General features: G+C 40.0%; 3 protein-coding genes across 6 annotated transcripts; all 3 read left to right on the forward strand.

The window, feature by feature from the left end:
- The first annotated feature begins 3,640 nt into the window (after positions 1-3,640).
- Positions 3,641-6,971, forward strand: LOC129728477 (uncharacterized protein K02A2.6-like). The gene is made up of 2 exons (XM_055686924.1): positions 3,641-5,269; positions 5,967-6,971. Exons 1-2 carry the CDS (start codon positions 3,641-3,643, stop codon positions 6,969-6,971), a joined length of 2,634 nt encoding a protein of 877 aa, XP_055542899.1.
- Positions 6,972-7,168: 197 nt separating this feature from the next.
- On the forward strand, positions 7,169-10,725 carry LOC129730401 (uncharacterized). Its single transcript, XM_055689714.1, has 2 exons — positions 7,169-8,004; positions 8,067-10,725. Exon 2 carries the CDS (start codon positions 8,232-8,234, stop codon positions 9,267-9,269), a length of 1,038 nt encoding a protein of 345 aa, XP_055545689.1. The 5' UTR covers positions 7,169-8,004; positions 8,067-8,231; the 3' UTR covers positions 9,270-10,725.
- Positions 10,726-11,142: 417 nt separating this feature from the next.
- LOC129730551 (ethanolaminephosphotransferase 1) lies at positions 11,143-15,046 on the forward strand. Of its 4 annotated transcripts, XM_055689970.1 has the most exons (7): positions 11,143-11,559; positions 11,670-11,745; positions 12,290-12,358; positions 12,666-13,118; positions 13,185-13,520; positions 13,576-13,752; positions 13,821-15,046. In XM_055689970.1, exons 3-7 carry the CDS (start codon positions 12,329-12,331, stop codon positions 13,890-13,892), a joined length of 1,068 nt encoding a protein of 355 aa, XP_055545945.1. In that variant the 5' UTR covers positions 11,143-11,559; positions 11,670-11,745; positions 12,290-12,328; the 3' UTR covers positions 13,893-15,046. The 4 variants fall into 4 exon arrangements, with proteins under 4 accessions (XP_055545945.1, XP_055545944.1, XP_055545946.1 ...); XM_055689969.1 differs by lacking the exon at positions 11,670-11,745; XM_055689971.1 differs by lacking the exon at positions 11,670-11,745 and having other exon boundaries at positions 11,518-11,627.
- The last annotated feature ends 2,515 nt before the right edge of the window (positions 15,047-17,561 follow it).

Consider the following 17,561-nt stretch of genomic DNA (forward strand, 5'->3'; position numbering starts at 1 on the left):
TGTCTTCGCGCTAATGGTATTTCTTCATGAACGACGCAACTTCTGGAAGGCACTTCGTACTTTAAATTTCCCCGTTCACGGCCAGCCCGGAGCGAAAGAAGAGCAACTTTGACATCTCGTTCTCGCTGATTGTCAGCCACAGCCGCACCTTCTTGGGGAGCTTGGTCTGTGAAATAAACTTAAGCTCGGTACTCACTTCCTTCGTGGGGGAGGTAAAATACGAAGAGTCCTGCTAGTCGTTTCCATCCAGGGTGAGATAGGTCTAGTCGTCCATCACCACTGCCACGTCGCGATTCGCCGGGAAAATCTATTTGACCATCTTATTCAACCGCTGTCGCTGCGTCATTGCCTGCAGCTCCGAGACCAGTGGACAGGACTGCCGCTTCCTGACATGTATGTCCATGTTCTCTTTTACTTTTCACTGTTTTAGCGCATGCACCAACCTCCCGGCCAAGTGCACGCAGTGATTTAGCCACTTCTCTCTCGGTTTTCCTCTTCAGCATCCTTTGAAGCTTCTTGTCGCTCGGGGTCGTTTTCCGTCCGGAACCGGGCTTTCTTTCGATGCTCTGATCGTTGTCCAATAGTGTCAAGATGTTGTAGATGTCAGAACGGGCATACCCAGTGTCCATAAAGTGCCGCACGATGTCCGTTTTTGACGCGGCGGGGTACCGTTTTTTGAACGCGCACACTTCTGAACGAAGTAGCTTCACTTTTTTCGCTATAAAAGTTAGAGTTTGACTGATAAAGCTGTCAATTTTTTTTTGCTAAGTCATAGATTACTATGATTGATGATGCATGAGTAGTTTCGTCAGTGCGATTAAAGGTAAACCCATGAAAAATTGGTAATTTTTGTCTATTTTTTCACCGAAAACGTTATTCGACAAATGCAATTTTGCTATGTAAATCTGTTAAAAAATGAGTCAGTGATTGCCCAAACAGAATGGATACGTTTGCGTTGCGTTGACGTTAAATTGACAGTAAATGTATGGCCTTGAATGACAAATCTTACGATACTGCGAATGAAAATTCGAACAACCGGACGAGTTAAACAGTTTGTTTTGGAAAGTTCGGGTTTTACGCCGGGGTGCTTTCTACGGAGTAGTTTCAAGCCGAAGTTTGTTTTGAAGGTTGTATAATAAGGGAAATAATTGAAGCAGGCAAAATTCTGTCAATTTTTAAATGGCCAAATCTTTACGAAAAATGAATCAATTTTGACAAAGCAGGTTTCATTTTACTGGAAAACTGTCCTAGTTTCCTAGTACTACTTGAGAACTGGACGTGACCAAGGGTCACTGGAAATGTTTCAGATGTGTGCGAAGTGTGTGCCAAAGTGTACATTTTTGCAACGCGTAAAACTTTTTCTGACATTCTGTTTCACTTAGGTTCATATATTGTCAATAAATCAGAATTTATTTCGAGTTCATTGGTAGCCAAAGATTGAAAATTCGCCAAGGAATCATCGAGGTATGAATTTATTAAGTATGGGTGTTGATTTTGACGGTTTTTTCCCTGTTGGGTACTAATTTTCTTTAAGCTTGCAGCACTCTAGCAGAATTCAATCGAACATTGTGGGTGTGTAGGTCTTATTAAACCAAGCAACTTTGCAAACTTGCATTTGAAAATCTATCTGGATTAACATTTAAAAAGGTCAGATTATTTTCACGCGGATTTTCTCTAAAGCCCTATTTAGAGTTCCAATCAAAGTGAAAATCTCATACAAAATGTTCATTTTTTCACGCCCGTGAAAAATGCAACCTGCAAAAATTTCACTTCGCTTGGAACTGTATGTGGATATTATCTTTTTCACTTGGGTTTACCCCGCGTAAGAAAACCTAACTGTATTTGAACCTTTTTCTTATGAATCAATATATCTTAGTTAAAATTATCTGAACTTTCCTTTACAAATATAAAAAAATAAGTTAAAGATCCTACTCTGAAAAAAATATAATTTTAAAAACAAAAAAAAATGATTTTAGATAATATCGGTGATCTCAGATTTTTTTAAATGAAGTATTTTAGATAGACAATTTAGTTGCATAGAACGTTCTATGCGTTGCAAAAATGTACACTTTGACACACCCTTTTGAAATCCGAAACATTTTCGGTGTAGGTTGGTCACGCCAAGTTCACAAGTAATACTAGGAAACTAGGATAGTTTTCCAGTGAAATGAAACCGGTCATCAAAATTGATTCATTTTTCGTAAAGTTCTGGCCACTTAAAATTTGAGAGAGTTTTATTTATCTCAATTATTTTGTCTACCCCGGTTTAGTTTAGTGGAACTAAAAATTGTTTGTTGGGTAACAGATACTTTAAACTTAAACAGTTCCAAGTTGAACTAAACAACTACCAGAAAATTACCAATACACTGCCGCTATGCATGTCCATCATATTATAAGAGTTGGCAAGCCAGAGAAAATGCATTTTATTACAATTTGGTATCATTGCTTTTTATGAGATGGTGCAAAAAGTTGGGATATAATTAAAGTTCTCCAGTATTAATTTGTCGAATTCATCTGTTCTTAGGAAACTAAAACTATAAATACCTTTTTAGTTACCATTTTTTCTCAGAAACTCAGTGACACCCGGGGCGAACCTTTACACAACCTCCAACAATGCTAAATCTTGTCGAATAGCAGCACCCAACAAATACCTAGCGGCAAAAGCAACTCCTGGGGTAGGGTAGGTGAGGTCTCCTTCTTTTGGGTCTCCTCCAGTAACAAGCCGCACTGACTTGTGCTCACTCTTATAATATCGATAATTATCGCTAGCGTCAAAAAATTAACGATAATATCGATGTCCAGCATCTATCGATATTATCGATAAGTATCGATAAGTTTCCCATCACTACTTTGTGCTATGAGAGTACATGCTTCGTGCTACGGAGAAGGGAACGTGCTACGTGCAAAAAGGGGAAATTTGATTGTAAATTTGGAGAATTTTATGGTTCAGAGTTTGTTCTGGTTCAGATGATGTCGATGACTGTTTTCCTAGTTTATGGTAGAGTTTATCGTATTTTTTTTATTTTGCTTAATTTTATTAGATGCAGCTGTAATGCCCGCGTTCGCGGTCGGATCCGATCCGAGGAACGATTGGATGAGGTGGAAAAAAGCTTTTGAGAGATTCATTGCCGCCAACGGAGTAACTGATGATGAGGAAAAATATAACCTGTTGCTAGTGATTGGTGGTATTGAGTTGCAGAGTTATTTTGATAAAGTTGATCAAGCTCAGATTGGAGTCCCTATCGAGGGTGATAACGCCAATTTGCAAATTTTAAAATATGAGTCAGCGATATACGCTTTGGACACTAATTTTGCCCCGCAGTTGAACAAACAGTTTGAAAGGCATCAATTCCGTGCGTTGAAGCAAGAACAAAGCGAAACCTTCGAAGATTTTGTTTTTCGATTAAAAGGACAGGCTAGTCGCTGCAAGTTTATTGACCCTGATGATATGATAGTTGATCAAGTGATCGAAGGATGTACCTCAGTGGAGTTAAGGAAGAAACTGTTGACAGAAGAGAAAACGTTAACGGATGTAATGCAGTTGGGCAAGACCATTGAAGAAGTACAGAAACACACAATGGAATAAAGGAATTCGAATGTAGCAATACTAGGAAATGTGAATAAAATTTCGGGAAACCTGATGATAGATAGAAATAATCGGAAGTGCTGCAATTGTAATCGGGTCGGCCATATTGCGAAGGATATTTCTAAGTGCGTCGCTAGAAACGTTACATGTTTCAACTGCGGAAACAAGGGACACTTCAAAGTCTGTTGTCGTAAAAGAAAAGCGGAAGAACCTTCTTTACGAAATGAAAATAAGAAGAGGGTATATGCAGTTATCGAATCCAATGATGATAAAGCAGGAAGCGGTGTTTTCTTCGTGAATGATAACGGTCCTTCTGAGATTTTGAAATTTATCGTCGGGGATGTACCAATTTCGTTGGTAGTTGACTCTGGATCACCAGCGAATATAATTCGAGACAGTACGTATCAAATACTTCAACGAAGTGGAGCAAAAATCGTCAACGAACGGAAAGCAGATAGAACGTTAAGCTTGGAAGCTTTTGCGTCGAACGAAAAAATTCAGTTCAGTATGGCCTTTGAAGCAGAAATCAGAACACCAGAAGAGGAAAATAGGATCTGGGCTCATTTTCTCGTTGCACCTAAAGGTCAAACTGATTTGCTAAGCAAAGCAACTGCATTTGCACTTGGAGTTTTACGAATTGGATATAGTGTCAATATGATTACTGGTACTTCCAATACAAAAAATACGGAGACTGAGTTTCCTAAGATTCCCGGAGTCTCACTCAAAATTCATATTGATGAATCAGTCAGGCCAGCAATTCAAGCTCCAAGGAGACTTCCTATCGCAATGGAAGCTGCAGTAGAAGAGATTCGCGATCTTATCGACAAGAAGATCATTGAGCGTGTTGAAGGCCCCCAGTCATGGGTTTCACCAATAGTTCCTGTTAGAAAGAGTGATGGCAAAATACGAGTTTGTATTGATATGCGTGTAGCTAATCAAGCGGTTATTCGAGAACATTATCCTATGCCAAACATAGATTCCGCGATGGCATCGATCCCCAAAGTTGCCAAACTATCCAAAGTTGATCTAGAGTCTGCGTATTACCATCTTGAATTGGAACCTGATAGTAGAAAAATAACTACATTCGCATGTCGGAGTGGTGTATATCGGTTTCGACGATTGATGTTCGGTATCAAATCGGCACCAGAACTATTCCAGCGAGAAATGGAGAATTTGTTTCGCGGAATCGATGGTCTTATTGTTTTTCTCCATGATGCTCTTATTCACGGCAGTACAGAGAAAGAACATGACGAAAGGCTGGATGAGTTTATGAAACGAGCAGAAGCAAATAATTTAAAGATTAACAAGGCAAAGTCAGTTTTTGGTGTTAAAGAGGCAATTTTCTTGGGACATGTAGTTTCGGTACATGGAATTAGACCAACAAATGACAAGATACAGGCAATTTTGGATTTACAGCCTCCAAGCTTTATGACAGAGCTTAAATCTTTGATGGGAACGATAAACTTTGTCGGTAAATTTATTCCTAACTTAGCATCAATGACAGCCTGCATGGGAGAGCTTCTCATTAAGGATACACCGTTCCTTTGGCGGGATAAACACGACCAAGAGCATATAGAGATAAAGGCTACACTAGGGAAGGTCGAGTCACTTGGGTTTTTCAACCCTGTTGACGAGACATTACTTATTACGGATGCTAGTCCTGTTGGGGTTGGAGCCATCATGGTACAGGTCAAAGACGGTATATCAAGAACAATATACTGTGCCTCCAAGAGTCTATCTATTCACGAAAAAAAGTATTGTCAGACAGAGAAAGATTGCTACGCGATGGTATGGGCTATGGAAAAGTTTTATATGTATTTATATGGACACCATTTTACTCTGATTACCGACTGCAAGCCGTTGCAATATTTGAATAGAAAGATGGATCCTGAGAATACAATCTTTCGATTTTGAGGTTAGATATGAACCTGGAGACAAAAACCTGGCTGATTCGTTTTCAAGGTTAAGTGTAAAGGACTTGGATTCTGCTGAAAAGACAGATGTAGAAGGAGATATCGTACAATGGATAGTCCAAGAATCGAAACCTGTTGCTATACGTGTTGAAGATATTTGTAAAGCGACAACTGAAGACGAAGAGCTTTGCAAGGTAAGAGAGGCCATCGAGACAGGAGATTGGGATGGCATTTCCTTGCAGTACGCAGTCTCAACAATCAAAAATGACTTGGCGGTGTATGGAGAACTGGTTCTCAGGGGTGATTGGATAGTTATTCCTTCATCAATGAGAGAAAAGGTTGTACAACTAGCTCACTCTGAGCACCAGGGCAGCACAGGGGTCAAAGCTCTTCTGAGATTCAAAGTTTGGTTTCCAGGGATGGATAAACTAGTAGAACAAGTGGTAAAAAGATGTAAACCCTGTCAGATAACGTCTATTCCCGACAGTCCAAACCCGATCATTCGTCGGTTTCCTACACAGCCGTGGCAAGATCTCGCAATGGATTTCAAGGAAGGTTTACCGTTGGGGAAATCTTTACTCGTGGTAGTGTGTTACACAAGCAGGTTCATTCAAGTTGAAGCCATGAAACCAGCTACTACCCAAAAAGTGATCAGTGCGCTTTTGAGAATGTTCGCGTTATTTGGCGTACCACGTTCGATCACAGCGGATAACGGTCCTCAGTTTAGGTCATCGGAACTTAAACAGTTTTGCACCAGTTATGGCATACATTTGAATCTTTCCACCCCGTATTGGCCAGAACAAAATGGAGCGGTGGAAAGACAAATGAGGAACATCGGACGAAGAATCAAAATCAGTACAATTCAAGGAACAGATTGGGAACATGATTTAATGAGTTACCTACTCATGTATCATGCCACACCCCAAGAAACAACAGGAGTTGCTCCAAGTAAGATGATGCTTGGTCGGGAGCTACTAACTACAATGCCCTCAATCAACAAGTGTAACAACCTCGAATTGGAACCAATGCGCGACAGGGATATGATGCTGAAGGAAAAAAACAAGGCCAGATCAGACGAACGGCGTCACGCGACATCTCATCAATTGAAAGAAGGTGATACGGTTATTATGCGCAATCAGCAGACAGGATCTTTGCAACCGACGTTTACAGCAGAAGAGTTTAATGTTGCCGAGGTCAATGGAAGTAAGATAACTGTCAGGTCCAAGCAATCGGGAAAAACCTATTTTAGGAACAGTGCTCATCTAAAAAAGCTACAAACCAGTGAAGAAGATGTAACGGAGGAAGACAATGGAAAACAGGAAAACTCAGATAATGATATGGTGACTGATAGAGAAATAATCGCAAGTGATAAGGATAGAGTCAGTGATCCGATAATTGAAGAACTAGATAGATATCGTAGAAAGGTTAAGAAACCGGAAAGGTTCAGAGATTTTGTGTTGGGGAAACCTTAGAAATGAAATGGATCTAAAGAACCCATTTATGGGGAAGTAAACAAAAATATAAATGAGGTAAATATTGGTAAATATAAACTAGTGTTCAACATGTAAAATATTTCTCATTTCTAAAAAAGGGAGAGATGTACCGTCTGTAAATGTCTGTGATAGTAGAATGAGTGATATGTCTGTCAGTGTGTATGCGATGATGAGGTTCGGATGTCGTACTGCGGGGAGAGCTCAGTTTTAGTTCGGACACCGAAGCAACCAGTTGGTCTTGCGATACGCTCTGTTGGAAACGATCCCTAAGACGATACAGCTACCTCATCATTTGTGTGATCGAATTGAAAGAGGAAGAGATTTTCATAGATATAACACTAGAAACGCGGATGAAATAAGAACACCTTTCTTTCTAACAAGAGCTTCACAAAATTCATTGTTTTATAAAGGTATAATTTTTTTCAATTCGATGCCAAGACATGTTAAACGTGCACCAACGCTTGCGGAGTTCAAGAGACAATGTATTTCACACGTGAAAGTTTCTGTTGTACAGAACGAAAATTAAAACTTTTATAAAATGACGAGAGTTTATCTGACGAAGTTTAAACAACGGATTTATTTTGAATGAACTATTTATTTTTGGAACCTATCTATTTATTTATTGTTTTATTGAAGCATGTAACTGACGAAGTTTTTACGAACGGATCTGATTGTGTTGTTTAAAATATTATTTATTAAATCTTTTTTAATATGTAATGTAATAACAAAAACTACTGTGTTCGTCACGGTAGTGATGATGGATTTTTTCCTTTATGTTGTTGTAGCTTTAAAAAAATAATAGAAAGTGACTACATAAGTTTGAGCCTCGCGCGCGGAATTCAGATATAAATGGATTCTTTAACAATGCTTAGAGAAAAATTATGAAGTAGTTGTGGTTAGTCTGGCTGAAGGTCATGAAAACCCTGTGCTAGTTTTGTGTAGCTCTATAGCTCTTCACATTTTTACCGATGTGAATCAAGTAAACAGTTTTTGAAGAAGTTTATATCTGGAGGTAAATCAGTTCGTTTTTTTTTGTATAACTGATTTAATTGTGACTACATTAATTATCTATAGATAAATCGTCCAGCTCAATCCTTTGTTGGGGTATGTTGCGGGACCATCATCATCATCATCATCATCATCCAGCAGCTCAGGCTCAGCGATGTCTGGATAAAATTGTACCCCTCAGCCCCCGCACCTACATACATTACACACAACTCTGTCTCCAGGCTCGACAGAATGTATGTCAGTCATGGTCTCTGTGCGCATCTGCGGAACGCAGCCACTCATGTATACTCCTTCACAAACCACAAAGCGCTTACTGCCCGATTATGCCTCCCCAGCCTCGGGCGCGCACCTGGTCGCGGATACTGGTCCTTGCGTCCCCACCTTCTGACAACAGAAAACATCGAAGAATTCCAAGTTCGATGGCAGCGGCGAAATTTTCCAAACTGGATGACGTGGTGGCTTTCTTGTGCTAAGCCAAAAATAAAATCGTTCTTTCGATGGAAATCTCACGAGGCTTTCAGCGAGTTCCGCGCAGTACATCAACGGCTATACGCTCAGCTGCAGCGAGCGTACGATGATTATTACCAGAATCCAGCAATATTAACTACCATCAATCGTGTGAAAGCACAAATGCTCGCGCATCAGCGAAAATTTTCGCAAAACTTCATGCGCATCAACGACACCTATATCGCCGGAGAATGCATCAGCACATTCCAGCTGGGAGAACGGCAGAAGAAAAAAAACGTCATTACGGAGCTACACGGGGAAAACGACGAAATATTAAACACCTCTGAAGCAATCGAAAATCATTTGTTTCAATACTTCAAGGACCTCTACACGGCGTCAGCGGTACACGAGGACGCGAGGCAACCCTTCCAATGCAACCGAGTCGTACCTGAAAATGATATCCCCAATGAGGCTTGCATGGCTGAAATAACAACAGCAGAAATCCTGGGATCCATACGATCGTCGGCCAAAAGGAAAGCTGCTGGCAGCGATGAGATGCCTGTCGAATTTTACCAACGTACATTTGACGTGATACACCGAGAGCTGAACCATGTACTGAACGAGGCGATGACAACCGACTTCCCACAAGATTTTGCCAACGGCGTGATCGTGCTAGTGCGAAAAAGTGGAACGACAAACACTGCACGAGGATATCGCCCGATCAGTCTGCAAAATGCAGATTTCAAAATTCTTAGCCGAATCCTAAAGGCACGACTTGAACTGATAATAAAATCGCGACGAATACTGAGTGATGCCCAATAGTGTTGCAACGACGGGCACTCAATTTTCGAAGCCACTCTTTCTCTGAAAGATCGAATCGCTGAGCTGCGGGCGCGAAAGAGGAGAGGGAAACTGATAAGCTACGATTTGGACCACGCTTTTGATCGAGTGTCCCTGTCTTCCCTGCACGAAACTATGCGCCAGCTGGGAATAAACCCGGCTTTCGTAAATGTGTTGAAACGAATAGCAGAGCGATCGTCTTCTCGACTGTTGGTAAACGGGCATCTCTCCGAACGTTTCTCTATTGAACGTTCGGTTCGACAGGGAGACCCGATATCGATGCTGCTTTTCGTCATCTATCTTCACCCACTTCTCCAACAGCTGGAGCGGCGTATCGGTACCGATCTGGTGGTAGCATACGCTGATGATATCTCAGTGATCGTCACCAATACACAGGTAATTGAAGGAATCAATGAACTATTTGATCGGTTTGAACAGACTACTGGCGCAAAATTGAATCGTAATAAAACTGTTGCGATTGATGTCGGGCTCAGTGATGGAGACCCATTAGTTGTACCTTGGCTGCAAACAGTAGAAAAGGTTAAGGTTCTGGGTATGTATTTTGTAAATTCAATACGAGCCATGATAAAAATTAATTGGGACACACTGGTAACAAAATTCACTCAGAACTATGGATACACTCACTGAGAAATTTAAATCTCCAACAAAAGGTGGTACTATTAAACACATTTATCACGGCGAAAATTTGGTATGTTGCATCAGTTCTACCAGCGTATTGCGTGCATACAGCCAAAATCACGGCCACTATGGGTTCGTTTATATGGCGCGGACTTCCTGCACGCGTTCCAATGCAACAAATGGCGCGCGACAGAAACTCTGGTGGAATGAATCTGCAGTAACCGGCACTGAAATGCAAAGCATTGCTGATCAATCGGCACATGCAGGCAAGAAATTCCCTGCCGTTCTATCAGCTTCTTCTAAACGAAGCAACTCCTCCCCCCGCAGATCTTCCCTGCCTTAAACTATTATCCCAACAAATCCCTCTCCTCCCCCCACTCATACGGGAGCATCCCACGAGTAGCCAGATACATGGGCTTTTTCTGGAACGAACGGAAATACCACGAGTAGAAAAAGAACATCCGAACTTGAACTGGAGACGCATCTGGACGAACATTGCAACGAAAAAACTTAGGTCAGAAATATGGAGTAATTTGTTTTTGCTCATCAACGAAAAGACTGAGCATAGGAAACTGATGAGAACCATTCACCGTGCAGATGCGGAGAGCTGTTTACATTGTAATGCTCAGGTGGAGACGCTGCAACATAAATTTAGTGAATGCCCTCGAGTGGCACACGCGTGGCATTTTGTACAGGAGAAGTTGACTTTGATTCTCGGTGGATGGCGAAGACTATCCTTCGAAGATTTGCTGCGACCGACATTATTGAATATTGGACCCGTGAAGCGAAATAAAATTTTGCAAGTGTTGATATTATACATCACCTATGTTAGTCAAGTTAACGATAGAATCGATGTTGAAGCACTATGTTTCCATTTTCAATGTGAAAGTTAACTATTTGTAAATAATATTTTAAAATCAAGAAAATAAACTAAACTTTTTACAAAAAAAAAAAAAATGACAACAATCGTTTGCAAGCTTACATTAAAAATACTGTGTTTTTTATGGTTACAATAAAAAACATTGTCCGTTTACTGTTCCTACCGCAAAATACATCGTAATTTTTTTTTCGGGCAGTGACATGAACCCGCTTACATTCATTACTTACGACCTTTTCACATGATGCATCTGAAATCTCATATCAAAATTTCCTCATGAAGTATCATACCTTAACAAACTGTCTATTTGCGTTGAGACAACAAAAATGCATGAGTAAACTGACAGTTGAGTTTGTCAATGCAGAAAATGCTGAAAATTCGATAGTGTGTGATGTTATTTTCAAATAATTGGTAAAACAGTTTAATGAATATTAAAAGTAAAGTAATCAAAGTTTTCAAGCGTTAGTTTATAATATAAATAAGCTAAATTCGCTTTATGATAGGATACGATACGTTTCACTAAATGCTAACAAAGTTTCAAGCTGTTTTTCCGACCCGGTAAATCATTGTTAGTCGATATTGCTCCGGTCAGAATTCTGCAGAATTTCTGGTGCCGCTTAATAATTATCATAGTCGAAGAAATTCCTCCGTTTTGTACCACCACCGAAAATACCCACAATGAGAAAGGACAAAAACGTAAACATGACAGTCGGCTACCTAACCAAAGAACATCTTGCCGGATTTGATAACTATAAGGTAAACCACGATAAAATTTGGTTGCAAGGCGTGTAACTTCGACAGCTTTGAAAAGAATCAATCGTTATGTAAGCAATGCCTGTGTTAATCGTATTTTATATTCAAACCAGAAACGTGCATCGAAAGCTGTTTAGTAACTAAATAAGTTAGAATTCTGTTTCTGGTAGCTGCATTAATTGCTTAGAGGTTGGTTTGTGTTTGTATACCGTGCTCATAACCAGCTAACACTAACCATGTTACATGTTAAAAATTTTGAATTTATATTTAACTATGCCACGTATTATAGTTTATTATATTACCGTTGCTAATTATAGCTGCAAGTTAACGCTAAAATATCTATCTCTATAGTTGATAGTTATTAGACCTTGAATGGCTATCGATTAGACAAACTGCATGTAAAATGTTTGCACATGAAATTTTGCACAGAAGCTCGCAGAATAACGTCACTTCATCTAGTTTACAATACCAAACAAATTTCTGTGGGTGGATTCAACGCTTCTTCGTTAGTACCGGTATAGCCTATTTGAATTTTTTTTTAAATTGAAACAATCTTCGAAATTTATTAAACATTGATGCTTTAGTTAATAACAACCTTTGAACAAAATATGTTGAATTTGTGTTCTCGATTATGTAGGCTTTTCGATTTGAAACTACCAGTTACCCAAATCACTATTCTACAATTTGGAAGCTTTTAAATATTTAAATAAAATATGCAATATTTTCATTTCAGTACAGCGCACGGGACACGTCACCCTTGAGTATCTATTTAATGCACCCATTTTGGAATTGGCTCGTGGAGGTGAGTAAATGTCACTAAAACAACTTGTTACTTAAATTAACGAATGCTATAAAGGTCTTCTAAATTCATCTGTAATCTAGAGTTCGTCACAGAGCTTTAGAATTGCGCAATCTTCCTATTACAATTATGTCAACAGTTTCATATAAAGTACATACCTAATATTCTTTAATTCAATCTGAAAATGTGATGCATTGAGACTTAGGTCACGAAGCGTTTGACTCAGTGTAAAAAGTTCAGCAATCTGCAAGTGTAAAGAACATTCTAGGCAACAACTAAAATTTTTACATTCCTCGTTCCAATATTTCAGTACTTTCCAAAATGGGTTGCACCGAATTTGATGACCTTTGCCGGTTTCTTATTTACGGTTCTGAATTTCGTGATGCTGTCGTGGTACGATTGGAATTTTTGGGCTAGTACCGATCTTCCTGGCTACAGTCCGATCCCCAACTGGTTCTGGGTACTAGCGGCAGTGAACATTTTCCTAGCTTACACATTGGATGGAATCGATGGGAAACAGGCGCGACGGATTGGTCTTTCCGGACCGTTGGGAGAACTCTTCGATCACGGGTTGGATTCCTACACGGCGTTCTTTATTCCAGCCTGTTTATATAGTATTTTCGGAAGAGGCGAACTTTCGGTACCACCAATCCGGATGTACTACATAATGTGGACGATATTTTTCAGTTTTTATTTGTCGCATTGGGAAAAATACAATACTGGCGTTTTGTACTTGCCGTGGGGCTATGACCTTGGAATGTGGGTAAGTAGTTTACATGATAGATTTCTTTGTACGTGTTTTTATTCGTATATTATTATTAATACGAAGGGATCGGTGCTGATGTATCTTGCCACTTGGATGTTCGGATACCAAATGTGGAAGACTGAGTTGCCTGGCGGTGTTTCGGCCGGTCAAATGATGGAGATTTGCCTACATATTAGTGCCATGTCTAATCTACCAATGGTTGTGTATAATATGTATCGATCCTACAAGGATCGCACGGGTAAAATGCGGACAGCGAAAGAGGCTTTGAGACCGCTTTTCACATATGGAACATTCATGTTATTCTCACTACTGTGGGTGTTCTTATCACCGAATGATATTATGAACAAGGACCCAAGAGCCGTTTATATTCTTAGCGGAACCATCTTCAGTAATATAAGCGTAAGTAAGCTAATAATTTGGTTGTGCGTCATAAATTGTGGTCGATTTTTTGCAGTGTCGACTGATAGTATCCCAAATGTCTAATACGATAAGTGAAACGTTCAATTGGATGACGGGTGTTCTTGGCGTGGCGGTTTTGTTGAGTTTTACAATTCCTGCTATTGAGCGCCCACTTCTTTATCTTTTAGTCATTGGTTCTTCATCAGCACATTGGCATTACGGAACAATCGTGGTAAGATTGCAGTACTTTTTTAAGCTTTTTCATTTGATATGATTATTTCGTATCTCATTTATTTTAAGGTTCAGCAGATGTGCAAGCACTTTAACAGGACATGTTTCAAAGTTACTAAACCAAAAGAGATCGACCAATGAGACACAAAACTTAATGAGATAAGTGTGCAGCGTATTCTGTAAACTCAAACGGACTGGAAGAATCAGCATTGCATCACATGTAAAATGGAGATGAATAGTATTCGTTTATAGATAGGACGCGTATACAAGGAAGAGAGACCACCTTAATTTGTTTTAATAATTTATTCTATTTTTGTAATTATTTCTTAGTATTCATTTACGAAATTGCATCATCGGATTATTTATTTTTATCGCATTGTTCTGCCATAGAATAATGATCGTGCCAGCTTAACGTCCTCGAAATTAAATGCATTTTTTTAATTTTATTCTTTTAGCATTTATCCTACTAAAGTAAGTAATTATAATGTTCCAAGGAGTGTCAGGTTTGCAAAGGTTCTCGACAAATAAAATGCTTACACCGTTGTATTTTTAAACAAGATTTGGTAGCTGAGCAGCATTTACCCGACAACAAACCTTTGATAGAATTGTCAATATTTAACATCATGACAATAACATAGATAGCAACATCGTTATAACTGAAGTACTATTTATGCTTCGAATAACAGTAACAGTAATAATAGCAACTTGACTAGTTCTGTCATTTCTTATGCAAGAATTTTAGTTTCCACCGTTATTATAACGTTTTATGCAGTATTTGGTTTTATTTTACTTACTACTAACCGTCTTGTCCTGGTACAAGGCGGATAACTGTGATGCAACATATTCAGCTTAAGAAAAATGATCATTTTATTAGTAGAGGTTGAACTAACAACTAACTGTACATACATTCATTGTGTCATCAGATGCATAAATGATTCTTCCTCACAAAAATATCCTCAAACACTCCGGGAATTGACAAAATTTTCCAGGTTTAAGTAGAGTGCGCTTATTACACAAATCGCTAGATTTCGCTTTGCTGTGTAATAGTATTTTTCTGTTAAAAGAATGTAGAAGTTGTAGTTTACTGTGTATAATTTTGCCAAAGCATCTGGAGGTTGCTGCCATGCATTCTATGTAATAGCTTAATGTAATAGAAAGACAGCAGATTGTGAACAAAAGGCAGCAATATTGTATTCATGACACAGTAAAAGTCCGTATTACTTCAAATTAGTGTACGTCAATTCATGTAAATCATACAATGATAAAAAATTAAATGAATGGTCAGTATCTTATAATTGGTAAGTTTTTTTTAGAGAAATTCAAACATAGTCTCTGCTGGTAATTTCTCCGGCATTCTAGCTACATGCCCAGCTCACTGAAGCCTGCAGTTGAATGTCATTTTCTAATTTGTCGTTAAGGATTGAATGCTCACCGATCAGCCTCTTTTAGTGTCAATGCTGCATGGTCATAGAGGACCACCGAGAGCGTCAGTGTTTTATACAGTGCTAGTTTTGTACGGGTTTGCAGGCTGCGGGACCTCGACTGGTTACAAAATCCGTAGAAGGCCTGTTTGCAGCCACTATCCGCCGCTTTATCTCACGACTAACCTGATTGTCACACGTCACCATTGTACCTTGGTAAATAAATTCGTCAACTATTTCAAATGATTCCTCATCTATCACTACCACAGCAGCAACATCCGACAGGCTACCACGCTCTCTACCCGCCACCATCTACTTCGTTTTGGCATCGTTAATGACAAGTCCTATCTTTGCAGCTTCCCTCTTGAGAGGTCCAAAGACTGCACAGCTTAGGAGTATGTACTTCTCTGCACGCCAGCGGTGTTGAACATTAAGTTTGACAGCCCATTACCTTGTTCCAAACCATCTAAAGTCACAAAAGTGCCCGATAACTCAGCGGCTACCCTGATGCATGATGTGGAACCGTCGAAGGTGGCACGAATCAGCCAGATTAGTTTTGTTGGAAAACCATGTTCGAGCATAATCTGCCATAACTTCTCTCAGTTCTCTCAGTCGTACGCTGCCCTGAAATCTATGAACGGATGGTGAGTTTGCAAGTTAAATCCTCGAAATTTATTGAGGATTTTTCACCTTCTGATACCTGAACAAAATTTTTAGAAAAGTAGATAAATGTTTAAGAGAAATTAGATTTTCGAATTTCGTTCAGTATTCATGTTTTCCATTAATTTCCAATGGAAGGCAATTATATAGGCTCATTTTTATGTGAAGAAAAAAAAAAATATAGGCTCATTTGCAAAAGTAATTCCACACCCTTGCGAGTGGCTTTCAGAGAGTTTACCGGAACATTCGCGATGGTTGACATGCGTGTAGGCATGTATTTGAGTTCTTTCTATTTATCAATTCCTCCTCAATTTTCGCGTCAAGATTTTCAAAGTAGGTCTCACGCTTCTGGTTTGTCCAGAAACTCGGGATGGGAAGCAGCTGCGGAACGTTGGGTGGGTTGGCCGAAATGGGTACCGCATCGATTTTCAGCCGCTCCATCTCCTCCAACGATTGCTTCGAGTAGTGGGCAGACACCAGATCCGGCCAGAGCACCGCGTCTTCGCCCCTACGGTATTTCTTGATAAACGACGCAACTTCCGGCAGGTACTTCGTACTATAAATTTCCCCGTTCACGGCCAGTACGAAGCTTCTCGCTGATTGTCAGCCACAGCAGCACCTTATTTGGGAACTTGGTGTGTGAAATGAATTTCACCTCAGAGGTCACTTCCTTCGTGGGGAAAGTAAAATATGGAGTGCCCTGCCAGTCGTTGTCATCCAGGGTGCGATAGGTCTCGGCGTGGACCACCATCATCAAGTCGCGATTCGCCGGAAAACTCGACTCGACCATCGAGCAACTCCGAGACCAATGGACGGGACTTCTGCTTTCTGATGTCCATGTTCGCCAGGTACTTTTCCACTGTTTGGCCGGTTGAACCGACCTCCCGATCAAGCGTACGCAGCGATGTAGCCACTACCCTTTCGGTTCTCCTCTTCAGCATTCTTTGGAGCTTCTTGTCGCTCAGGGTCGTCGGCCGTCCGGAACCGGTCTTTCTTTCGATGCTCTGATTGTAGTTCTGCAGTGCCAAGATGTTGTAGATACCGGAACAAGCGTAACCGGGGTCCCTTTTCCGTACGATGTTTGTTTTCGACGCGACGGGGTAACGTTCTTTGATCGCGCACACTTCTGAATGGAGTAGCTTCACCCGCATAATCAAAAACCATTGCTGAAGCGGTAAGGATTTTATCTGTACTTAATGTAGTATGGTAACTGTTCGTGATAATGTCCCTCATCAGTTATTACTGTACTAAACTGAATGACTTAAACTATTTATATTCAGTATCCCCACATAGGATAGTGAGCACTGTTTGTCCGCCACACCTTCAACGGTTGAAGCTCCATCGAAAAACGAAGAGATCCAGTGAACGGTGTAGTCGCAGGTGTTTGTCAAACTATAATGAAAGGTAATCAAATTGGTCACAAATCTTTCGGCTTTAGTATTTATACAATCCTTTTTTCTATCCAGTATCTCCGAGCAGAACGATGTTGAAGTCCACATTGCACGACGACGAATGCAAAACAGCGCCCCTCGCAGCCTGGAAGAATACAAATATGACCATTCACAAAAAGAAATGCGCAAGATGGCTGACAAGTGATGATATCTGCAGCTGAAAAACAAAAACATGATTTTGCAAGAAATAAAGAAATCGCCACTAACAGTCTTTATATTCAAAACAATATCACGACTATTCCACGAACGATTATCAGAATATAAATCAATATAAATAT

This window comes from Wyeomyia smithii, chromosome 3, assembly GCF_029784165.1.
Source record: "Wyeomyia smithii strain HCP4-BCI-WySm-NY-G18 chromosome 3, ASM2978416v1, whole genome shotgun sequence".
Lineage (NCBI taxonomy): Eukaryota > Metazoa > Arthropoda > Insecta > Diptera > Culicidae > Wyeomyia > Wyeomyia smithii.